This window comes from Solanum verrucosum, unplaced genomic scaffold (assembly GCF_900185275.1).
Source record: "Solanum verrucosum unplaced genomic scaffold, falcon-dt-bn FXZP01000261.1, whole genome shotgun sequence".
NCBI classification, from domain to species: Eukaryota; Viridiplantae; Streptophyta; class Magnoliopsida; order Solanales; family Solanaceae; genus Solanum; species Solanum verrucosum.
This window is the reverse complement of record NW_026019969.1, coordinates 13,322,367-13,347,401: the sequence shown is the minus strand read 5'-3', so window position 1 is coordinate 13,347,401 and position 25,035 is coordinate 13,322,367. Positions and strand designations below refer to the sequence as shown.

General features: G+C 35.9%; 2 protein-coding genes across 2 annotated transcripts; both read left to right on the top strand.

The window, feature by feature from the left end:
• The first annotated feature begins 1,006 nt into the window (after nt 1-1,006).
• Nucleotides 1,007-16,519, top strand: LOC125816155 (kinesin-like protein KIN-12D). Its single transcript, XM_049495748.1, has 38 exons — nt 1,007-1,289; nt 1,397-2,099; nt 2,181-2,336; nt 2,438-2,521; nt 3,025-3,144; nt 3,235-3,348; nt 3,437-3,529; nt 3,661-3,821; nt 3,927-4,001; nt 4,089-4,176; nt 4,256-4,314; nt 4,401-4,464; nt 4,553-4,618; nt 4,711-4,896; nt 6,413-6,517; nt 6,629-6,864; nt 6,958-7,027; nt 7,106-7,171; nt 7,276-7,320; nt 7,395-7,474; nt 7,587-7,668; nt 8,375-10,060; nt 10,187-10,639; nt 10,892-13,396; nt 13,496-13,603; nt 13,678-13,799; nt 13,886-13,973; nt 14,078-14,152; nt 14,241-14,483; nt 14,562-14,660; nt 14,795-14,869; nt 14,946-15,004; nt 15,081-15,192; nt 15,282-15,392; nt 15,496-15,666; nt 15,808-15,873; nt 15,980-16,099; nt 16,209-16,519. Exons 2-38 carry the CDS (start codon nt 1,398-1,400, stop codon nt 16,335-16,337), a joined length of 8,874 nt encoding a protein of 2,957 aa, XP_049351705.1. The 5' UTR covers nt 1,007-1,289; nt 1,397; the 3' UTR covers nt 16,338-16,519.
• A 1,283-nt stretch (nt 16,520-17,802) lies between these two features.
• On the top strand, nt 17,803-24,704 carry LOC125816159 (probable N-acetyl-gamma-glutamyl-phosphate reductase, chloroplastic). The gene is made up of 14 exons (XM_049495752.1): nt 17,803-17,989; nt 18,140-18,301; nt 19,404-19,511; nt 19,831-19,917; nt 20,069-20,119; nt 20,226-20,297; nt 20,633-20,752; nt 21,675-21,735; nt 21,827-21,907; nt 22,834-22,913; nt 23,017-23,106; nt 23,591-23,719; nt 23,815-23,952; nt 24,511-24,704. The coding sequence occupies exons 1-13, from the start codon at nt 17,927-17,929 to the stop codon at nt 23,920-23,922; spliced, it is 1,212 nt and encodes a 403-aa protein (XP_049351709.1). The 5' UTR covers nt 17,803-17,926; the 3' UTR covers nt 23,923-23,952; nt 24,511-24,704.
• Nucleotides 24,705-25,035: the final 331 nt, after the last annotated feature.

Below are 25,035 nucleotides of genomic sequence, written 5' to 3'. Positions count from 1 at the left end.
TTTTGGTGATATGAGTTCTACCCTTAGGGAAGTCAAATATGATTCAAAACATGTTCTCCCAATTCGCCCAAAATCTTATGAATTTGGTGCAAGGTAATTTCATATTGGGCTGATTTTTAATCATCCAATATAACTCTTTCTTAAAGGGATCATTTATATTTTTGTCCTATTTTGTGTTGGTTTTTAATTTATACCCTTATAGTAAATAATTTTCTTGTGGGTCATAAATTTATGTTTTAGGGTCATTTGGTGTGAGGGATTAAAAATAATAGTGATGGGATAATTTTTTTTAATCTTGTTTGGTTGCCATGTTTGGGATAACTTATCCCACCATTTATATCATAGTGATGAGATAAGTTATCCCATATACATGGTGGGATAAGTTATCCCAAGATAACTTATCATGGGATAACTTGTTCCCAATCAAACGACCCCTAGTATCATACTATATATATTGTTATAAGTTATGCTTGATCATGACTTTAGTTAAAAAAAAGAAAAAAAAAAAAAAAGAAAAAAAAGATCATGACTTTAGTTTGTTTGATCAAGCCAAAAACGTAGCGAAGAATAAAACTGATTCATTTTAATAGTTCAAAAATATATTTAAATTATTTCCCAATAAAAATACTATAAATGAGAATTTGTACTACGTACCCCACACCAATAACTTTAGTTGTGTAGTAGACACAAATCTTATATTTTTTGGTCTATAAATTCGAATTCATATTTTTGTGTAACAAAAAGGTGCATAATAACATTGTGCACCATTCAAATTGGGTTAATCTTGGCACACCAATCATTCTTGATTAGAGTAAAAACCAAAAAAGTGTGGAACAAAAGGTAATAAAGAAAAAAAGAAGGGCAAAAAAGAATAAATTTGAAAAAACGAAGGCCCCACTCTATGGCAAAAATTTAAATTGTAGCCGTTAGGAATCATTAGTAGGACTATAATTTATTTCAAAATTTCCCCCTCCTATTCCTTTAATTTCCCGAATAAACCCCTCTCTCTATTTCAAAACCCAATGCGCCATTTCAAACGTTGATTAAATCATAACCGTCCATCTCTGTCCCCTGCAGATTCATAATTTGAAAATCTTGATTCAACAACTCAACAGTCTTCACTCTCCAAAAATCTAGAGAGAGAAATTCTCTACTCGAGAATGAGTTTCCATTTCAAGATTTGATGTTTCAAAATCAAGATTCTTGAATTCCTAGTTCATCTCAAAAAAGTAACTTACAATTTCAACATATAGAGGACTTGGTATTCTCTTCTTCAACACTTCTTTCAGGTACTAACAACCATTAGTGTCTTTTCTTAGAGTTTTGTTTAAAGATTTGTATGGAATTACATTGTATGTGTTTTTGTTGTATCTTGAATCGTTTTGTTGATACACAGAATGTTGAGGGATTTCAAATTCTTGCGACGGAACAGTGGTAAGAATAATACCCAACCGGAGGAAATTGAGAATGTACCGGTGAATCCGAGGGATTCAATGGGTCCTCCAGCTAGTACAGACTCAACAAGGCCTCCTTTAAACGCAATTCAAGAAACTACCAGGAATTTGAAAGGCGGAGTAGAGCAACAAGGGGGTGTTAGGGTTACTAAAATTGATAAGACCCCCACTAAACCTAAGGCTAGTAGATATTCCGACATCAATAGAACTCCAGAAAAACCGGCAAGTCTTCCAAAAGGTCGATATGGATGGGTGCAGAAAGCGGGTTCCAGCTCGAATTCTGTGGAAGTGGGGGATGAAGGAAAGATTAATGCAGGTACTTGTGGGAATCAATCAAGGATAGTAGCTGTCAATGCTACTCCACGGTCCACTAGGACGATAGGGAGGGCTAATTCTAACTATTCGGAGAGTCATTCTAATCAAAACACACCATCTAAAAGTGTTACAAAGCCTCCAAATCCTGCATTTTCTTTAGCCAGTAGTTCTAGGCCTTTAGCGAGTGGAGCTGCCCGGACGGCTAATTACACAGCATTGTATAGGGGAATTCCAATTAGTGGTAATTCACCGACTGTTCTTGATACAGTTGAAATTCCTTATTTTGACCTCAAGGAAAATCCATCATTCTGGTTGGAGCACAATGTACAGGTAGGTGGACCTGTATTTGGTGATTATTGTGTTAACCGATCCTTTGGTGATCAAGTACTAAACTACATTGAATTACCACAGGTTTTGATACGAGTGCGTCCTCTCAACAGCATGGAGAGAAGTACTCAAGGGTACACTAGATGCTTGAAGCAGGAAAGTGCACAATGTATCACTTGGATAGGGCAGCCTGAAACTCGGTTCACATTTGATCACGTGGCATGTGAAACAATCAATCAGGTCTGTGTAATTAGCGTTTAACTTGGAGCAATATGATCATTTCTGGTTGGACTATGTGTGGTCCTACAAGATACTGAAAATTATGCAATTTCATTGTGCAGGAAACACTTTTTAGAATGGTCGGTTTACCGATGGTGGAGAACTGTTTATCTGGATATAATAGCTCCATCTTTGCTTATGGACAGGTTAGGCATGATATTTGGTGAAAAGCTATTGGTGTGACTGCTTCTAAACTTGTGCACTACTAATGTTAAAAGTTGTCACACCACATGCTTAAACAAAGTTTGTTGATGGAAAAAAACTTATTGTTTACTGTAAAAGGTTCATTAAGCTTTCATTGTCTATGCAAATCTTGTAGATAATATTTCTCTGCAAATACTGAAAACTGTGATTTGCTTGATCAATTGAATGTCGAGATATCCGCCAACTCCTTTAATAATAAAAAAAGCTTCCCCTGAGACGTCTAAAGTTTAGAGGGTCATCCTTACTCTAAATGCAATTCTTTTTTGAAATAATCTGCAACGTTTGGATGCTAAGGCAACTGAGCACTATGTATTTATGATAACTGTCCACATATCTTTCTAGTTCTCAAATCAGTGACACCTATTCTTGATTCTTTTCCAGTCACAAGTTTTTAATTGCCAAGTTTGACTAAAAAATAGTAGCACATTCGGATATCTTCTTGCAGACTGGTAGTGGGAAGACACATACAATGCTTGGTGAGATTGAAGAACTGGAAATCAGGCCGAGCCCCAACCGAGGAATGACGCCGCGCATATTTGAATTCTTGTTTGCAAGGATCAGAGCAGTAAGTAGGATGTTTTGTTGCTTTTTGTTCCTAATACAACTTCTAATCTAGGAATTGTAGGTGAAGTCACTTTTGATCTTTATTTTTCAGGAAGAGGAAAGTCGAAGGGATGAGAGACTACAATACAGCTGCAAATGTTCTTTTCTAGAGATTTATAATGAGCAAATCACTGATCTCCTCGATCCTTCATCCACAAATTTAATGGTAATTTGTCTATCCCGTGTCTGAACTTGACCTAAAAATTGGATATAACTTACTGCTGTTGGTTCACATTCATATTTTTCTCTTATAGTTGCGAGAGGATATCACAAAAGGTGTTTATGTTGAAAATCTGTCCGAATTTGAAGTCCAAACTGTGGGTGACATTCTTAAGCTCTTGACTCAGGTAACAATATCTGTAGATACTGAGTTTCTTCATTAATATCTTACACTTTGCAGAGCACACACATGAGGCAAGTTTTGTAAGTGGCATAAAAATATTCTCATGAGTTTGAATAAAGTTCAATATCTGTTCAGGGTTCTTTAAACAGGAAAGTTGCAGCAACAAACATGAACAGAGAGAGCAGTCGCTCACACAGTGTCTTTACCTGTATAATTGAGAGTAGGTGGGAAAAGAACTCTGCTGATAACTTCCGTTTTTCAAGGCTTAATCTTGTTGACCTTGCTGGTTCAGAAAGGTAATTCTTTGATTGATAAGAGCAAATAAGTTATGTTTACTCAGGAAAGAAAAAACTACAAAAAGATTTCAGACACATCATTTATGTGGCCATTACCTATTACAGGCAAAAAGCTTCTGGTGCTGAGGGTGAACGCTTGAAAGAAGCTGCAAGCATTAACAGATCTTTATCAACTCTAGGGTATTTTTCCTTGATGATTTTCCCTGATAACTCTTGCTTCATCTCCTGGCCTTTTACATTCACTTGACAGAGCATTTCATTCTGCAGTCATGTAATAATGGTTCTGGTTGATGTTGCCAATGGGAGGCCAAGGCATGTTCCTTATAGGGATTCAAAGTTGACATTTCTACTTCAGGTGAACTTTAAAACACATTTTTCTACCCAGTTTTTAAATTTCGAGTATATCAGCGTCCTTCTTACAGTATAAAATGCAGGATTCACTGGGTGGAAACTCAAAAACAATGATTATATCAAACGTCAGCCCTTCTATCTGGTTGGTGTTATTTTAAACTTTCTTAATCTTATGCTGACTAGTTTTGGTGAAAAATTATTCAACTATGCTGATTTTTTTATCCTCAGCTGTGCAGCTGAAACACTGAATACGTTAAAGTTTGCTCAACGGGCAAAACTTATTCAGAACAATGTAAGCATATAACTTAGCTGATGACAAAGTGGCCATCATTCAGCCTCAATATTTAACTTTGTTCCTTTTCTCCTTTTGCAATATGAAGGCTGTCGTCAATGAAGATTCTTCAGCAGATGTCTCTGCTCTTAAACATGAAATAAGACTTCTAAAGGTAGAAAGCCTCTTTAAATATTTACTATGCAATGTAGAAGTTGATGTGAACTTAAAAACTGATGGAAAAGATTGGTGGAATTTTTGAAACAGGAGGAGCTTTCGTCTTTGAAACGTCAGAATATATCTAGAGCTTTATCATTTGGTCAAACAACTATTTCAGGAGACTCTAGACTGGAAGATGACAGCAGTAATGATGAAAAGGCACTCGAGACAGATCAGAATGGTAGTTTGATAGCAAAGGAGGCCAAGGGCATTATAAGGTTATCCTCTAAACAGGTATATCATATTGTTTTTAGGCTTCTTTTATTTACATTGCTTATCGCATATATTCTTTTTTCTTTCACGAAGAAAGTTTGCAAGTCAAAAGTATGACTCAACACTTTCAATAAGCTTTCAAGTAATCATTCCAGAGGGCGCTACACCACCTTCTGATGTACAAACACTGAAGAATACAACTGTGTTTAATTCAGTTCCATTTTACATTAATCAAGGTCTAAAGTTGCACGATTGTGTTACTACAACATAAGCACTCAAGGGAAGTCCATGAAGTGGGGTTGAGAACCATGAGATCTTAGGTTCAAATATCAGCGAAGGCAGAAACATTAGATGATTTCTTCTCATTTATCCAAGCCTTAGTGGACACAATCATCCGGTACTTGTGCTAGTGGGATGTAGCAGATTTAGTGCCTAATTACCTACAACTCAGAAGTCTTCTAGGAGAATAGCATGATAGATGAAGATGTAACATATACAAATAGAATAAAATGACTGAATAAAAGATTGTTACAATGTGTTATGTGATAGAAAGATACCTAACAAGGTAAATAAAAGATATATGGAACAGTTGTGGGACCATTGATATTATGTTATAGTAAAGATGACTGTCGTAAACTGCATATGTTAAGATAAATATGCAGTCATACAAAATTAGATAATAATAGAAATTGATCATATCTGACAGAGGGTGCAAGTAGCACACATGGAGGAGAAAATGGGAGGCAGCTTGAAATACTTCTGTCCTGTCCATTGTCCTACATAGACATCTTAAATACATCAGTTCATGGGTGTGACACTATGATGATTGAGGGTGATAAAACAGGATAAGTTGTACCGAAAAATCACATAGAGGAAAGTTGCTTCATTAGACCTAAGATCTCTCAAAAACAATGAAACTTAGTTAGGAGAATAGAAAAGAACAATTGAAGTAAAGATTCCATATAGGCGATACCAACTAGTTAGGAAGAAACTAGTTAACGCACAGTCTGTAGGATAAGTGTGGTCAGAGAACTCAGTTCTATCTAAAAAGGAAAGTTTACTTAATGTCAGTATAAGTGTACTCGAATTAAGCAGAATGGACTAGAGAATTCATATAATCAACACCAACTGATTCGGACTAGTCGATTAAGATTAATTGACAAGTATAAGAACAGGAAGAAAAGAACTATATTTGTAAGCTGAATACAGGAAGAAAGGAACTATGCTGAACAATATTTGTTTTTTTCTTCTTTCTGATTTTATTCAAAACCTTCATTACGCAGTTACTTCTCATAGTATCTTAGCACCAGCAGACTCTGCTTTGTTGCTTGTCCCAGCTTGGTTCACTCTGATTATTGCATCTCTATCTGGTGTTCTTACATTCTTGCATCTTCATGGGTAAAAATCAGACTTCACTTTTTTTCATCCAGGACATATATCTTCATGGCTAAAGAATCTGATCTCACTTTCTTCATCCAAATGCTTATCTACTCTGCTGTGCAATGATTCCTCTTGCTTTTATTTTTTTATTTTTCAGTTCAAATCACTAGAGACCACACTAGCTGGTTCTTTAAGGAGAGAGCAGATGGCTGAAACTTCTATCAAACAACTTGAAGCTGAAATTGAGCAGCTTAACCGTCTGGTGACCCTCTTCGCACTTTCTTGCCTTCTATCCCATTTCTTTGTTTAGGTTTGACATTTTCAATAAGATACTAACTTCCATACACGGTTATCCTGCATGTTTGTTTCTTAGGTTCGTCAAAGGGAGGAAGATAATCGGTGCACCAAGATGATGCTAAAGTTCAGAGAAGAGAGAATTCAAAGGATGGAGTCACTTATCAATGGACTAATTCCAGCAGATAGTTATTTATTGGAGGAAAACAGTGCACTTACTGAAGAAATCCAGTTGCTTCATGCTAAGGTTGATAGAAATCCAGAAGTAACTCGATTTGCATGTGAAAACATTAGGCTTTTAGAAGATCTGCGGAGGTAGAATGTTGTACATACATATCCAATAACCTAAATACTGAAGCTCGTTTACTTTTTATTCTTCAACAATTTTTCGTTCTGCTGGGCTTGTAGATTTCAAGATTTTTATGAAGAAGGAGAGAGAGAAATTCTGTTGAATGAGGTTTCTAACTTGCGGGATCAGGTAAATTCTGTGCCTTTTGTCTTTTCTAGCTCTTTGACTTGTATAAGAGTATGATGTCAAGACAATATATGTGTACAGCTACTTAACAATATTGATGGGAACTTGAAGCAGCACAGCCATTTGGACATGAATATTCCATCTCAGGTAATGTTTAAAACAGCTTGTACGGTGTGTTCTTTCCTCTTTCAGCTGCTTTAAAGATACAAATTCAAGCCTGCTTATGTTCAAGCATCTTTTGCATGGTGCAGGAGCCTGTACATGTTTGCGACGAACAAACTACACTACATTTAGAGGTTGGTCTCTGGTGACCCCCCCTAACTTGAAGAAATTGAATAAACTTGGTCTCATATGTATTTTAATGTTTCAGTTAAAAAAGACTTTATATGAGTTGGAGGAATGCCAGACTAACCTAAACTGTTGTTTAGAGAAAAATGAAAAACTCAGCAGGTTAGTGACCCTTTTCAACTGTGGTTATACAGACTTTCTTGACGTTTCACATATTGAAATTATAACTGCTGCTACTATTAGTTTCCTCTAACTTGCTCTCAATCCTCTTCAGGGAAATAGATGAACTACGAGGTTCATTAAATAGCATCAGTTCCGCTGACAATGATCACGATGGCGGGGTTGAAGTCATAAAGGTAATTTTCCTTCTGAACAAGCATGTTTTTGTCATTATATAACTGAGAATAAGAGAAGAGGAAGAAAGATAAGGGAGAACACGACACCTTTATCATGATTCAGGGAGTTGCTTTGGATATTTGAATTAAACTGATGCTTTTCCGGACTTTGGTAATGTATCTGAAATAAGAATATTTCACAATTCGTCTAGTGCAAAGTATTGCCACAAAATAACAGAATAAACTTGTGTTGAAGAGCCCCCAAGGCCTAGCTCGAGTGGCAAAAGGTGGAGGATTTGTGGCTTAGGTCGCAGGTTCAAGCCGCACACCATGCAAAGCGAAGCTCGGTATTTAAGTGGAGAAGGGTAGAGGCGGGCTCATTATCCACCGAGTTTAGAAGGCTGTGATTGGTCCAAAGGGCGGGTCAGAGACAGATTTCTCGGTTATCAAAAAATAAAAAAAAACTTGTGTTGAAGTAGCTCATAGCTCTGACCTCAAAAGTTTTTGGGTAACCTAATTTTCAGTTATTAAAGCTGTTGACATAAGTTGCCAAAACAAATACACAAGATATTAGAGCATAATCAGCCTGAGTTTGTACCTTTTTCTCATGATTCTTGACCATTCATATTGCTTGTATAGAATCCCCCCGAATATTCTTTGTACAGTTTAGTTTTTTGTTTGCAAAAACTCTACTTTGTTCATGTTCTTGATGTGAAAGACTTTTCAGGAGTCAACATCAGAAGCTGTGGCTCTTAATGGCAAATCAGAAACTTTTGCTGAGAATGAGAAGGAAGATACGAGGAAAGAAGAAATGATGGAGCACATAGAGGAAATTATGGATTTGCAACTTGAGTTGGACATTCCGAAGGTTATAATTCAAGAAGAAAGGTTGCATCACAATGAATTGCAGCAACATGCTCAATCCATGATGCAAGACCGAGACTCATCAAAAGAACAGCTTCTGTTAGTGACCCAGAAATGTGAAGATGTTCACGCAGAACTTGGGGAAGCCAAATCCATTACTGAAGCTCTTGAATCCCAACATCTCTTAGCAATCACTGAGGTAGAAGATCTAAGAAACAGTAACAGTCGTTATGCTGAAGTAGTGCGGAAACTGGAGCTTGAAATCTCTTCCTTGAAGGAGAAAATGTTTCATCAAGGATCGAGAGATCTCTCATCATCTAAGCTCTTGGAAAGTGATGATTCTCCTTTGCAAGCAAAGCTTAAAAAGATGCATGACTCCCTTGAGAAGGCCAAAATGTTGAATCGGCGTTACCAAAGTGACTCTGAATTTCATGTGTCAAATGAGGAAGCGATGGATGAAATAAGCAGGCAGGCTGAGGCAGAAACTGCTGAAGTGATTGTATGCTTGCAGGAAGAACTCCTCCTTCTTCAGCAGGAAGTTGAAAATAGCAGCTTGAAAGAGATGGAGAGCAGAAAGAGGTTAACTGAGTTGGAAACTGAAGTTAAAAATTTGGAGGCAAAATTATCTCTGATGACAGAAGAAAATCTAAAACTTGGTGAAAGTGTATATGACAAAGAAAAAGAGTTAATAAATATGTCTGAAGAATGGGAGCAGGTAAACAACGAGATTGAAGCTATTGTATGTGGGGGGCATGAGGCTCTCAAAGATGCCTGTGAGCAACTGGATTTTATTTCCAGTACATTTCCAGATAAGAGAAGCAGGATATCTGAACAATTTGGCAGAATGACAAGATACATTGTTGAAAAGGAGTTATTTATTGAAGAGCTCAACCAGAGTCTGGAGAATGCTCTCAACAGAAGAAATGATATGGAGTCCATGTTGAGATCTCTTAGAGGGGCAGTTTTAGTTATGACGGAGGCTCACCAGTTAGATTGCCATGAAAAAGATGCTGAGCTATTTTCTTTGACATCCCAGTTGAGCTCAAAGGCACATGTCATCTCAGAACTTGAGAACAAGATTAAGCATGGGGAGGATCAACTCAGAAAGGTGTCAAGCAGTGCAACAGTCGCTTTCTTGGTAGTTAACTGGTTGTCGGAACAGAATTCTAACTGTGTTGATGCGTTAAACCAGAAGGACATGCAGCTTATGGAATCTCTAGAAACAAGCAGACAAAAGGATGCTATTCTCTGGGATCAAGCTTCAGTAGTTGCCGCTGCAGAGAATCAAAATGAGTCTCTGAGAACGGAGCTACATACTCTGGAAAAGACATGCAGTGATCTGAGACTTCAGTTGTTTGAGGAGCAAAGACAAAAGCTGGATGAAAATGATATGTTGAAAACGATTGAGAAACTTAAAGAGCTGAAAGCAGGTGTTTCAACAGTACGTTTGCACCTCAGTGAATGTGTGGAAAGAAGTGGAAGTCATGGAAAAGATATAAGCAATGCAACTCATGCTTCTTTTTCTAGTGATGACAAGTTTGAAACATTGGTAAGTTATGTGCCGTTATGTTTGAAAGTAACTCATATCTTATAGTATCTATTTTTTAAGTGGAATGGTAGATTCTTCGTGATGGATTTTATTATTATGTAATCCAACTTTAACGTATTGTTGCAGACAGGTAGTGAGACAAGACAACACAGCCAGCACCTAGAGTCATTTATTCTTGAAGATAGGACAGCTGAAAAAACAGACTGTTCCTTCGACAAAAGTAATAATATGATTGGATCAGCCAGCAAGCAGGATACTTTTCAAATAAATTGGAAGGATAAGAGCAGAGATGCTACAGTTATTCTACTAAGTAAAGAAATGGAATCTGCTCTTGATTGCTTAAAAGGAGTGCAAACTGAAATGGCCAGATTACATGTTGAGAAAGAAGCCCTGTGGTCATCTGAGCAAAAGAGTAAAGAGAGCATTGGAGATTTTCTGGCTGCAGCAACTTCTCTACAGACCTATATGGATAAGTTTGAACAGGAACTTGTAGTTAAAGTGGAGTTGGTAGACAATAAATTACGAACAATTGAAGGTGCTGTGCTGGAGTCCTCCAGCTCCTGGTATGAGCAAAAAAAGGTATGCCCATATCACTAGAAACACATCATATATTACTGCTCATGACTTTCAATGCTGAAATCCTTCTTTTTGACTGTTCATTACAATTTTATAATCCTTGAGAACATTCATCTTGACGGATTAAATAATGCGTTCTAAAATATAAGATTAGAATTCAATTTAAAGGACAAGTTCCTAACCACTAAATTAAGTATGATAGAATCAATAACACGGTCTCAGTCTGATCTGCTCTCTCGAAATTCTTGTCTGCAGCTACTTGAAGCTGAACTTTGTGATGCTAAGGCAGTGGCGGCCCAGAAAGCTACTGAAGCTTCCTGCATTCTAGCCAAATTTGAAGAGGTTCAAGACACCATGAAAGAAGCAGACATCATGATAAATGAGCTAATGATAGCAAATGAATCCTTAAAGCTTGACATCAAAAGGCTTAAGAAGAAGGAGATCAGCTTAACTGAAAAGAGAGACGTCCTTGTTAATGAAAATCAAAGCTTGCAGTCGGCTAATGATCTAAAGGACATGCATTACCAAAGACTGGAAAATGAGTTTGAGTCAGATCTAGCAATGATGCTAAGGCTGGTGTTGGAGCTAGAGGATATAGTTTCACAGGCAGCAACCACTTCCACAGATGAGCTCAAGTCTGTAACATCTGATGTCCTTATCATAAAGTCTCAACTTCATGCATCAACTAAGTACATGAAGTCATGGCTTGAGGAGATCTGGTCTGATATTATTGTCAAGGACTGTGCTCTGTCTGTCTTGCATCTTTGTCACATGGGCATTCTCTTAGAAGCTGCAACCGGATTGAATGTAGAAAATGGGCTACTCAATCATGGGCTAAGTGAATCAAACTCATTAATATCTAAGTTGAAGGAGCAGAACTTCAAAGCACAGAAGGAGCTTGAAATGTGCAGAACTCTGAAGGGGAAATTATTGGCCGACATTAAAAACAACTTTGATCGTGTATTAAGGAAAGAGTCTGATGCAGGGGATCTTACCTCCAAACTTGGCTCTTTCGAGAAAAAAATATTTGATCTGCAGTTCCAGGAAGAGTCAATGTTAGCAAGGTCCGAGCAAATGGGATCTGAGCTTGTTGAGTTAATGAAAGAGATAGATCTCAGCAACAAAACTGTCTTGGCATCTCTTATAGATCAAGAAAGGGTGCTGAAGGACAAAGAGGAAGCCGTGAAGTCTCTGGAAGATAGTTTGACTATGGAGTTTTCTGCAAAAGACTTTGAGTCATTAATTTTGTCATCTGAGTTAGAAGAGAGGACCATATTAATATCTGAGTTGGAGAGAAAAAATAAGCACTTCTATGAAGTTGCCGAAGGTTTGAAGCGAGAAATCATTTTTGACAATCTAGATGTTGCATTAACCGCATCCATCTTACATGACAAGGAGGTTGAGGTTTCTAATCTACAAGAGGAAGTTGCAGAAGCAGGAAGGAAGCAGCAGAATTTGTTGGCTGAACTTAGTGTAATGGATTCCATGATTGCCAAAGTTCACTCCAGAAAAAATGCTCTTGAGAAAGATGTGTGCTCACTGATGGAAGCTTCTTGTTTGAATGAGACATTAAAGCATGAACTTGGTGAATTAAAGGAAGGAAAGATTGTTCTGACAACCCAGGTCCAGGAACTTGGCTCTAAAAATGAGAAGTTGCTTGAAGAATTGCAAAAGAAGGACTCAGCCCTTGAAAGTTCTTCAAGTCGCATCTTTGTCCTTGACCAACAAAATCAGATGTTGCAGAATGAAACTTGCTTGCTGGAAGCAGCATCATGCAGACTCCAGAATGATATGGAAATGAAAGAAGCAGAAATTAAGAAAATGAATTGTCTAAAAAAGGTGATTGAAGAACTGCAGCATGAAATAGCAGAGTTAAAAGGAGAACGTTGCCAAATTTTCTCAGAGTTGGAGGTAAAGAAAGAAGAGATCGAGAGAATCAATGTTTTGGCAGCAGAGAATACTTTCTTGAGAATCCAACTCACATCTTGTGAGAAGGGTAACATTGACACTTTTGATATGGTGCTCAAAGTAGACAGCATTGGGAGTAAAGCACTTAATGCTTTTCAAAACAAAAGTGCTGAATTAGATGCCATGTTACAAAACATACATGAAGAACTTGAAAGGGCATCCAAGTTTTTTGAAGAGTTTGAATCATTGGAGAATTCTGCTGAAGAGATATTAATACAAAGTGCTTCCCTGCAAACTGAGTTAGTACGGAAGGATGACATCATCAAAGGAATGCTATTTGACCTTAGTTTGTTACAAGAATCGGCATCTAACCACAAGGATCAAAAAGATGAAATTGATGATCTGATGGCTTCTATAAATTCTTTGGAAAATGAGCTTGATGAAGCTGTTTGCAAAGGTCAAGCGCTTGAAGTTCAGTTGCAGGAAAAGATAAGTAAGATAGCAATTTTGGAGTCAGATATCTCTCAAAAGTGCAAGGACATAGAATTGCTTTCACAGACAAACTCGGAGCTGGCTGCCAGTGCCAAGGACACCATGGAAGAAAAATGTTCCATCGAGGAGGAATTGTTAGAGAAAAGGGAAGTCTGTGAGAACTTAGAGATAGAAATTACCAACTTTGGTGATATTGTTGGCGAAATGAGCAACTCAATTGAATGCTTGAAGAGAAATCTGAGTGGTGTTACTAGTGAAAAAGAAATTCTCCATGGAGAAATTCTCATGTTGAAAAAGAAACTAGAGACAACACAAACTCTTGCGGAGGAAAATGAAGCAATTGCCATAGAAGCGAAAGAGGTGGAATTGTGTTTTAAACTACTTTCTTCAGTTATTGATCTCTAATGTTTTCCTTCTTTTTGTTTTCTTTTTCTCACAACAATATTCTATTCATGTCAGGTGGCCGATATAGCAAAACTCCAGGCTGTTGAGAAGGAAGAGGAGGTTAAATTGTTAGAGAGGTCTGTTGAGGAACTGGAGTGCACAGTGAATGTACTAGAAAATGAGGTACTCATTCTTGCAAAGCTTAAATGTATTTATCAATTTATTTTCATTTAATAACATGATTTCCCACTTTATAGGTTGAATTTGTCAGAGGAGAGGCTGAGCGACAGCGGTTACAAAGAGAGGAGCTGGAACTGGAACTTCATGCCATCAAGCAACACATGAACAATGTAAAAGGCAGTGATGCTGATATGAGAAGGTTTCTGACAACTATACCATGCAACCTGAAATCTCAAAAATAGGACTCATTTAGGTTTCTAAATGTTTTGATATCTATGTATACAGGCATCAAGAGGAAAAAGAAAAGAGTCTTCAAGAAGCTTGTCAGCGCATACAACTTCTTGAGGGAGAAATCATCTCTAGAGATGCTGAAGTGAGTTTGGTCCTCTGTATCTTCACTACAATTTTTTGTTCTTTAAGAGTTGACGTTCAATTTCATTAACTTGTTAGATTAACTTATTTCATTTTCTTTAACAGCTAGTCCACTTCAAGGCTCATATATCAGAACTAAATTTGCATGCTGAGGCACAGGCTAGCGAGTATAAGGAAAAGGTGATTCCTCATTCCTTCTGTTGATTTTGATAGAGTTGGTGTTGGTTGCTAACCTGTGGTTTTAACCTAATATCAAAATTCAAAACAGTTTAAGGCATTAGAAGCATTGGCACAGAAAGTGAAGATGGATCCCCATGCCACCCAAGCTCCAGCTTTATCATCAAGCAAATTGGAAAAAAATTCTTCAAAGCCTAGGGGTTCTGGTTCCCCTTTCAAATGCATTGGCATAGGCTTGGTTCAGCAGTTGATGTCTGAGAGGGATGAGGAGCATAGTGCAGAAAGACATCGCATCCAAGAACTTGAGGCTCTAGCTGCTAGTAGACAAAAAGAGGTAATTCACATCCTAAAACAATATGACTTATTTTTGTAAAATTTCCTCCACTCAATTGTGATCATACACTCATCGCAGATATTCATGTTGAACTCAAAATTAGCTGTTGCTGATAGCATGACCCATGATGTAATGCGCGATCTATTGGGTGTGAAACTGGACATGAATAACTATGCGGTAATTTAAATAAACCTATATTTTTTTGTTAGGAGGGAATGTTAATACCAAAGGCCATTTCCTTTTTTATGTTCTCCAGTATGACCTGACAATTTCACACGTGTTTGTTTGGCTTATGTGGGTTACCCCACCAGAATCTGCTGGATAATCCGCAAATAAAAATGTTGATGGAGATGGCTCGAGTCCGTAATGTTGATGCTGAGGTCAAGGTAAACTTAGTAAGGATATAATGATATAACGAACATAGTCTGGACTTATCTAATATTAGTAACTGCTTGCTTGCAGGAGGATGAGTATTGTAAGATGAGGCAACAGCTAAATGAGTTTATAGAGGAGCGGAAAGGGTATTAATTGTCAATTAGATTTCGAGAGTCATCTTGTTGTTGTTGCGTTTCTCATTTGTTTTTTATTGATAATTAGATGGATTGAGGAAATTGAGAGAAAACAAGCAGAGATGGTGGCTGCACAGATTGCACTTGAAAAACTGCGCCAACGGAATCACTTGCTTACAACTGAAAATGAAATGATAAAGGTAAGAGATGTTAGTAACTTTTTTTTCTATTACACCTCAGCAGGTTGTTACTGTATTAAAAATCACTTGTACACTGGAAATTTTCTCAGATGGAGAACATGAATCATAAGAAGAAGGTCATGGAACTTGAAGCAGACATAAAGAAGTTGTCTGGTCAGCAAAACCTTCAACAGCGCATCCACCATCATGCTAAAATTAAGGTTGGTACCTTTTTACCAGACTTTCCAGACTGAAGATTGACATCTTAAAAGTGTTGGTTGGTATTTTTTGCTACAGCACTAATCCACCATGGGTCTGTCACAGGAAGAGAACAATTTACTGAAAAATCAGAATGATGACCTTATAGTAAAGCTGCGGAAAACTGAATCAATTCTTTCTCGAGTTAGGGAAGAGCTGGCTCACTTCCGTCAAACTAATGGAAGAAGCCCCTACATTAATTTTGACAAGGAGCAAACGCTGGAGAACAAGTTGAAGGTTTGTATGTTTTAGTTGTTAATCATTTTATGTGCATAGGAGGAATTCCACAATGTGACTTGTGGACATGAATTATGTTAGGAAGAGGAGAATTCTTTTGTGTGTCTCTAGGAATTAAATAGTTGGGAATTTGTCCAACAGGAAAAGGAAGAGGAAAGATTGCAATTGGCGCAGAAGTTACTTGGTCTGTGCACTACTGTGCTAAAGGTAAGGAAATTTCATTTTTTATTTACTATAATATCAAAGGAAATGTTGGTTGTAGTCTCTAGTTCTTTAGCGTCGGTTTTTTTATCATTTGAAATTTATACTGCAGGCTGCTGGATTAACAAAACCAACATCTGAGATGGGGATCTCAGCAGCTGAAGAAGCACTTGAGCAGCTCAAAAACAGATTGACTTCACTGGAAAGAGAACTACAAGATGCCAAATTTAAGGTAACAGATATCCATATTATTTCAATCATTTTGCTTGATCGTAAACCTCAGAACACTGATTGTATCAAACTAGCGACGCTAAGTCACTAACAAGTTCCTTCTTTAACAGAACAAAATGACTAACGAACGGCTCCGATTGTCTGAGTTCATGCCACAATCTTCCCCTCTAAGAACGAATGAAAATGGACATATTTCAAACAGAGGATCATCTTCCCCTCTAACTGTCTTTGATCGGTGAAGATTCTTTTACCAACTTAAAGAGGAAGAGTAGTTATCATCTGTACATGGTGTTAGTTTTTTGCTAGCAGTTTGTTCATATATCTCTTTGTACTTTATATACACAGTGTACACAAATCATGGAAATCTGTAAATAGTGAATCCATGATTTTGTATTATCTTTATTTGGAAGTATTTGTGCAATATGTGTAATTCTTTATTCTGTAAATTTACCAGTATAACGTCTACAAAGGCATATGTTGTTGTACAATCACAATTAGTTATGTTTACAGCACTGAAATTATGGTTGAGTCTGCGGTTATAACTTTTGCTTTTTATTGCAATAAACCAAATTCATTTTTAAAATAAAATCTCTTAAAGAAGATTGACAAATAAAGTACTTGTTCCCAACAATTAAAACCAATATTATGACCTCCATCCTAGACAATACTTGTCTTTATATTTTCAGGAGTTTCAAGTTTTCTTAGTTCATTCAACTAATGAAACTTTTGCTTTTTATTGTAATATTTCCACATTCCACTACACCAAGTGGTGCAAGGTGGATTCTCTCTTTAACAAACACTACTTGGAACTTGAACAATAAAATGAAGGCATAATGCATACATATGTCCTTTAATTTGACTTTAAGCTGACATTTATACATTTCAATTTTGGGCGTACACACGTAGACATTTAAACTAATATTAAATTGAACAAACAAACACTCACATCTGTAGAATGTCACGTAGCGTGTCTATTCGTTCAATTTTAGTGGTTATTTGTACACACTCAAAGTTAGAGGGTATAAACACCAACTAAAGCCAAGTTAAAAGATATGTTGATTTATTATATACTTAATTCACCCATATAAATTCTAATGAAAGTCGAATTTAGCTGATTCCAATACAAACCTACACCACCATCAAAAAAAGTAAAAATAATAAGTGGGAATCTATTGTATGCCAATAAGGCCCCAATTCTTGACGTAGACCGTAGATGTACATGCTTAATAATTTAATGGGTAAATTACATAAATCCCATAGTTTTAATATAAAATTATAATCTATCCCTAATAAGTTTTTAATTACATTAATCCCTTAAAAATTAAAAAAAATCGGATACAATAATTGAAGCTCGGATACACTAATATGTAGCCCGGGTACATTAAATACTATCTCGGATACATGATATGTAGCTCGAATACATTAAATACTGGCTCGGATACATTTAAAACTAGCTCGGATACATTAAATACTGGCTCGGATACATTAATATGCAGCTCGAATACATTAAAGAAATATGGGATTTTGAAGATTTTTAAAAGTAATAGGAAATAATGAAAATAAGTGAAACAAAATGTGTGTATTTCTGTAATTTGCGCTAATTTAATTGGTAACTTTGCATGTATAAATTTAAACTTATTTTAATATTTTATTTCACATTTGCTTTTACTTTATCAATAAATCATTGCGTAAAATAGAAGTAGGTGGAGTCGGGTCAAACCATATATCCATCGGATCATTCTGCTCTGTTCTTCATATTGAACTAAAATACCCTTTACTCTTCTCTTTCTCATTTTGCAAAATTCACACTTCAAACTCTGAATCTCCAATGGCTTCTTTGGCTGCGGTCAGTTCTAACCTCTTCAATGGAGGTTGCCTTTGGAAGTATCAGGTATGTATTCCAAAGTCTCAATTTTGAATCCCGCTTTTGTATTATTTTACCCAAAATTAGGCTTTATGAATTCTCTATGTCTATATTTAGATAGTTCAAATGAAATGTACCGTACAATATTTTTTTTCTGATTAGACAAGTGATTTGTAGGACGAACTGAAGGTTTCTAAGGCTGGTAAGCTCAGAATTAGAGTTACTTCCATGGCGTCATCATCACCAGCGCAAAGCTTGCAGTTTGCGGATGGTAAAGCTAACAGATTGGACAAGTTGCGTATTGGTGTGCTAGGTGCTAGTGGCTACACTGGTTCAGAGGTGAGTACAAGCCCTCTGTCGACGTTAGTGCACTTTAGCTTTACATTCAACTTCTGTTTTTTTTTTATAAAAAAATAAAAAATAAAATAAAAAACTTCCTTTGGTTCTGTGAACTTTGAAAAGAATAAGCCTAAAAATAAGATTTTAAAGTTATACTCTTTTGACAGCAATCCAGTTATTATGTTTGACAGATGATGTCTATTGCTCTTGCACTAAAAGTTAGTTTTTGGAGCGTTTCATTGTTTCATTTTAATTGCATTTTAAAAAATAAAAAATTAAAAATTCGAGTGATTCATTGTTTCTTCTGAGAACAAATTTAAGGTGCAAAGGCACCTAGTAGAGATTGCTTCTTTCCCTTGTTTTTATTTTTATTGCATTTGTCTCAGATGCATTCAAAAAGTTGCTCTAATACTTTTAAATCTAAGCTCAACAAACATGTGTAGATGTAAACCCAAAAAATAAAAATAATATTAATAAACGACAAACTTCAATTTTTGGTAAAAGTGGTGAACCTTGGATCATTGTTTGAGACTCTGCAGACGCAGTTGTTCTGAACTTGGCACCTGCGAGGTTTGTGCTTTAAGGTACAACTGGAAATAACCTTTGCTACTACATTACTGATTGTTGTGTGCTATTAAAACTACCAAGATAGTTTAAATACTTCCTAATATGGAAAATGAATCTTCCATTTCTTCTAAAAATTTGTCTGGATAGTCACATCGTTTTTTTGAGATTTTACATAGTGGAGGAATATACTTATTATTCTAAATTATGATATACTCAATTAGGATATTTTCAGTATTGGAAGTTATGCGTTGTATATGAGATGAAAATTCTGGAAGAGGAATAAGAGTATAGTATTTCCTCCCATTATAATTTTAATTATGGATAAAAAATTAAATGTGGCTAGAACATTAATGGCCCTTTTCTGTACCCCTTTTTGCGATTAAGTTAATCTTCTGTTTCTGCAGTGTGATATCTTGTCATTTCGGATAATTTTTGTTGGTTACCATCGTGCTCTTGTTTTCACATATTGTTAGACATATCATGTGCGTCCCTTGGTTCTATGATTATCACTTGACAAGTATAAAGTTTGTTGCAGATTATTAGACTCCTGCGAAATCATCCACATTTTCAGATTACTTTGATGACGGCTGACAGGAAAGCTGGCCAATCAATCGAATCTGTTTTCCCTCACCTGGTCACACAAGTATGTATCTTCATATTTGCATGATTGTAATATTTCTTGTTCTTTCTTGTTGGACTTTAATTTTGAATTAGTTTGATATAGGATACTAAAGTATGATATTATTTGATAAATACTTATGGATATGTTTTGCTATCTTTATTTTTCGCTTGACTTTCTGGCTAAATGAAAGTATCATGAAGGAGATTGAGTCTCTTCTATATCTAGCTCTTTTATTAGAATGTTGTAAGATCATTTTCAATCCTGCTCTTTTCATTCTGAGGGAAAGGATTGTTCACTTCAATTTAGCTCATGAAGTACTAATTTTACTATTCCCATACAGGATCTACCAAATCTAGTCGCTGTTAAAGATGCAGATTTCTCTGCTGTGGATGCCGTTTTTTGTTGTTTACCACATGGTACAACTCAGGTTTGTAGCTATTTCACATCTTGGATTTCCCAAAATCAATCAGCGTCATATTGAAGGAATAGTGGTTTCACTTTGTGTATCATAATTTCTAATGGAGATTCGGAGCCTTGCATTTATGTTTTTATTTTTGTTAATTACTTACATTTTGCAGGAAATTATCAAAAGTCTTCCAACAAATCTAAAAGTTGTTGATCTTTCTGCGGTAGGCATTCAGTTCAGACTTGATACTTCCATTGTACTTAAAATAGTTTCTTTACTCTGCATCTCATACATTTTCTATATTTATTGTCGTCATGATGGTCATGTAGGACTTCAGATTGCAAGATATAGCTGAGTATGAGGAATGGTATGGCCAGCCTCACAAAGCAACGGCTTTACAGGTAGAGTAGTTGGTTTCGTTTCTCCCTCCTTAGTACTTCCAGAAAAAAGAAAAAGAAAAAAGAACATGTTTGATGCAGATATATAATGTTATATCACCCATCAAACGAATAAATAAATAAATAAATAAATATATATATATATATATATATATATATATATATGTGTGTGTGTGTGTGTGTGTACAACATATTATGTGAAGGTGTACATCCAAGAGTCATAACCAGAAAATTTGGAGTCTCATGTGAAAATGAGAGAATTTTTCCTTTAGTATTCCTATTTTATCTCTTTGTAGCCAACATAAGCTCACCTTATTGAATTTTTTCAACTGATGCAGAAAGAAGCAGTCTATGGCTTGACAGAGATTTCAAGGAGAGCAATTCAAAGTGCACGTCTAGTTGCAAATCCTGGCTGTTATCCAACATCTGTTCAACTTCCTCTTATTCCCTTGATCAAGGTTTGTGTCTAAGTTGAAAAACAAAGCATATCTTTTATTGCATGTATTATGAGTTTGTCAAGATTTCTTGAAAATGGAAGGATCTACCCATAGGCCTCCTTTGCTGGAAAATCTGAATTTTAAATGAATCATCCCTTATAAAACTATAAGAAGAAAAAATCTTCTCAAAAATAACCTTTCATTTGACCTGCTTCTCATGGTTTTATCTGTGTCCTTTTAACCTTTAAACTATCCTATCTACAACGAATATTCAGCTGCTTTTTAATCAAAAGCTAGTTTCCGACATCCTAGGCAAGCAATTTCAATGTTTGTGCAACTTCTTTAGTCATCCAGAAGCACTTTTTTCTAAATTTTTTTTTATAATTTAGTGGAAACATATTCCAACTGAGTGAGTATCTGACTAAATTCCAAGGTTCTAATGTAGGTGAATTCAAAGGCCTGTATTGTGACTTTGAAAGTGTCTTTCACCAGAGGTTTTCTTTTTGTTCCAGTTTCTAATATCTGAAGTCATGGGTTTCTGCTACAATTTTCTGAAAATCTTATGATCCCTCTTTCTTGAGAAAAATGGTTTTCCTCGTGTCAGTCTTGATTCTGAATTAGCAAGAGATTCCTCGGTAAGCTCAGGGATGCAAGTTTTTTTTGCTCAGAAAAATGGCATCCCATATGCCAGCTCGTTTTACAAAATATGACTGAAAATTGTGTTTTGTAATTTTGAGGCATGATTTTCTTTGCTTGCCGTCAGCCTAAGGTGTTTGATGCACAAATGCTATAGTGCTCATACACTGGAAGAGCAATTTGTGTTTACGACGTTCCCTTTTGGTTGAGAACTCGAACATCTGTATCATTCTAATGTATTTAGTTTTTCCTTTCATGTGTTTTTTCCATGGCTCACTCTTGATTGATTCTTTCTTTATTTTTGCAGTCCAACCTCATTGAAATAAGAAACATAATTATTGACTCAAAATCTGGTGTTAGTGGAGCAGGTTTTGTACTTTTCTGTACCCTTTCCTAGTCATGACTGCCACTGGTAGTACTTTAGCAGTAGTAACCGGCTTCTCAAACTTTATCTTCCAGGTCGTGGTGCAAAGGAAGCAAATTTGTACACTGAAATAGCCGAAGGAATACATTCTTATGGTATAACCAGACATCGGCATGGTCAGTAATCCATTTTAGCTGTGCAAATAATGAAGCTTTATTTGTTAATCCAAATTGTCCAAGTTATTGTTTCTTAAGTTTTTAATGGGAAAATTTACAAATTTAAGAGCTACATTAGAATTACTCCCTCCCTCTCAATTTAAGTGTCTTAGTTTGACTGAGCACACAATTTAAGAAATAAAGGGAGGCTTTTGAACCTTGTGGTCTTAAATAAAAGATATGTGTAGTACTTTAAATTTTATGGTCTTAAACTTGCCAGGTAGAATGTTGGGATTGAAAAACTTACTAAATATATGAAGGGACTCTTTTTGGGACAGACCAAAAAACAAAGTAAGACACGTAAATTGGGACAGAGGGAGTATCAAAAATTGACAATTCATCTCACCTTAACATGATACTCTATTGGACTAAGCTGAAGGTTGAACCAATTCAGAAATGGATAAAAAATATTTTAAGAAGTTATACATCAAAATATTAAAAGTCTACTCATAAAAAAAGAAGAAGCAAAATTCTTCTGTCTTTTCAAATAGCAATAACATAATTCTTTCTTAGTAGGGCAGAAACAGTATTTTGCTGTAAAATGGAAGACTATTATTAAGCCAATACACTAGGATCACATAACAATACTCATTATTTGATGAATATGGCAATCTATTTTGTAATTGACCTTAGTTTAGAAGTAATCTTATGTCAGAGAAACCCAAAAACTTTCAACTTAATGGTACCAGTTGAGTGACTGGTTCTGCATGAAGTTCATTTGTTTATCTCTTCCATGTGCCTGTTTTTATCATGTAATGTACCTCAAGTTTTCAGAAGTTCACAAAACGAGTAGGTCATGCTGACAAAATCTCCATTCACCTGAGTTTTGCTTCAGAATTTCTTATCAAGTGTAATCTTACTAGTGAGAGTTCTGATTTTATTTACAGTGCCAGAGATTGAACAAGGATTATCAGAAGCTGCAAATTCAAAAGTTACTGTTAGCTTCACTCCACATCTTATGCCAATGGTAATAGGCTAATAGCTGAACCCAGTTCTAGTTTGTCTAGCTGCCCTGCTCAGCAGGTCATTCTTTTAGGATGTTTTTTTATCTGTTCCTTTTTGTGCTACAGAGCCGTGGTATGCAATCGACTATTTATGTGGAAATGGCTCCAGGAGTGACAACTCAGGATTTGAAAGATCACCTTGGTAACTGCTATGAGGTATGTACTTTCTGCCGCATTACTGGAGCAGCATTTTATTCATGGATTTCATTACCATTTTTGTTTCTGCGCCTTGACCAATAGAACTCCATTTCTCCTGTTAGTATATTCCTCAATTAATTCTGTTCTCAATGTATTCTGAGGTTTCTTACTATACGACATCCCAATATTTTTCTTTTCCTTTTCATTTTTGAAAGAGTTCTCATTTTTTATAGAAGGTTTTATGCTACTCTTTGTGATTCTTAGATACCGTTTGTAGTTGTAACTGGAATGAGGATGTTGTTGACTTGTTTTATATTACCTTTCATCCCACCCACATAAGAGTTTGAGATATATATCTTTGTGTGAGTAGAGCAGTTATCCTGTCATTTTTAGAGTCCAAAAAAGTAGTTATGATAAATCATTCCATCTGCATATACATAAGTAAAATGGTTATGTTTCTCGTTAGGATGATTGATATATGTATGTATTTCCCCTTCTCCAGCATGAAGAATTTGTGGTGTTGCTGAAGAACAAAGAAGTTCCCCATACTCGACATGTTAGAGGATCAAATTATTGCCTCATGAATGTATTTCCAGATCGGATTCCTGGGAGAGCAATAATAATATCTGTTGTAAGTTTTGTAGCATTTTTCTATATTCTGCATCTGATATTTTTGTTAGATTAGGTGTTGGTTATTAAATTTGAACTCCCAATTGCCTTTTGTAGATTGATAATCTTGTTAAGGGAGCTTCTGGTCAAGCCTTACAAAATCTTAACTTAATGATGGGAATTCCAGAGAACTTGGGACTCGGTTGCCTGCCTCTGTTTCCGTAGAATATTTTTTGTGGCTCAATCCTCGTGATGGTATAAGGTAAAGCTCTTCCATCTTGCAATTGCTTTTCTGTGACGCAACATGAGTATGTATGTACTGGCACTAGTTAAATCCTGCCCGTTGTTCTGCATAAGTTGTTTTCTGTAAGTAACGAAATAATCTTTTTTCTCGTTCAGATCTTTTTTTCTCCTGTGCTTGTAATTTGAATTAGGTTTTATGTAGAATATTGTTGAGTTGCACCCAAGGGTGTGGCCTAATGGTCTATGAAGTGGATTGAGCACCATAAGGTCTTAGATTCAATTCCCTGCAAAGACTAAACACTAGGTGATTTCTTCCCAAAAAAAGAATATTGATGTGTCAAATTATGCATCTGATGCTCAAATTTAAGTATCAAGTTCAGATATTTACAATTTGTCCATACTCTGCTGGACCTGATTCTAATTTCTAGCTAATCTAGTCACTGAGAGCAAATAATGGTCCAAAGAGCCTTATAAATTCTTTGGTTTAGTTACCATTCCCCCCACGGTTGAGCAATATGTCGGAATGTGTATATGATCATCCTTGACATTTCTGTTTTATTTTGTATCCAGTCTTCCTTGCAGGTATTTGTGAAGTCTTATTATTTTCCAACAAGTAGAGAGTGCCTCAAGATTTGCTGTGGAAGAGTTTTGCTTGCTGTAGAAGTTTTGGGCTCCCGGCTTAGTTATCAGTTGTATCCTATATTTATTTGCTTGTTGTACTCCAAATCCCCAGAAGGAAATTATGTGCCATAGATAAAGTTAAACAGGGGGATATATTTAATAAAGTTTTTTGGAGTTTTGTACTCAAGTCGTTTGTCTTATTTTTGGCAAATATCTACCTTTTTCTAATGAAACTAATCAAATTTAAATTTAACTATCTAATAATCATATCTAAATAATCGTAAACAAAACCAAAGTCCAAAACAAGTAATAGTTCCTTCTACAATTTGGATTCAATACTCACCGAAAAAAATTCTAACTTCAACTCAAATATTGCTCAAAATGCCAATTTAATTCTGCGAAGAATGAACTAGATAATGTTAACGACTTCTATTATTTTCAAGGGAAAAAAGATAAATATATGCCTCAACTTTG

Excerpts from the sequence above, each read along its gene's own strand:
- LOC125816155 (XM_049495748.1), top strand. The coding sequence starts at position 1,398 with ATGTTGAGGGATTTCAAATTCTTGCGACGGAACAGTGGTAAGAATAAT. Across the intron at positions 6,865-6,957 it reads CTTTTAGAAGATCTGCGGAG|ATTTCAAGATTTTTATGAAG; the intron begins GTAGAATGTTGT and ends CTGGGCTTGTAG. Across the intron at positions 15,874-15,979 it reads TGTGCACTACTGTGCTAAAG|GCTGCTGGATTAACAAAACC; the intron begins GTAAGGAAATTT and ends TTTATACTGCAG.
- LOC125816159 (XM_049495752.1), top strand. The coding sequence starts at position 17,927 with ATGGCTTCTTTGGCTGCGGTCAGTTCTAACCTCTTCAATGGAGGTTGC. Across the intron at positions 21,736-21,826 it reads ATCTGGTGTTAGTGGAGCAG|GTCGTGGTGCAAAGGAAGCA; the intron begins GTTTTGTACTTT and ends TTTATCTTCCAG. Across the intron at positions 23,720-23,814 it reads GAGCAATAATAATATCTGTT|ATTGATAATCTTGTTAAGGG; the intron begins GTAAGTTTTGTA and ends TGCCTTTTGTAG.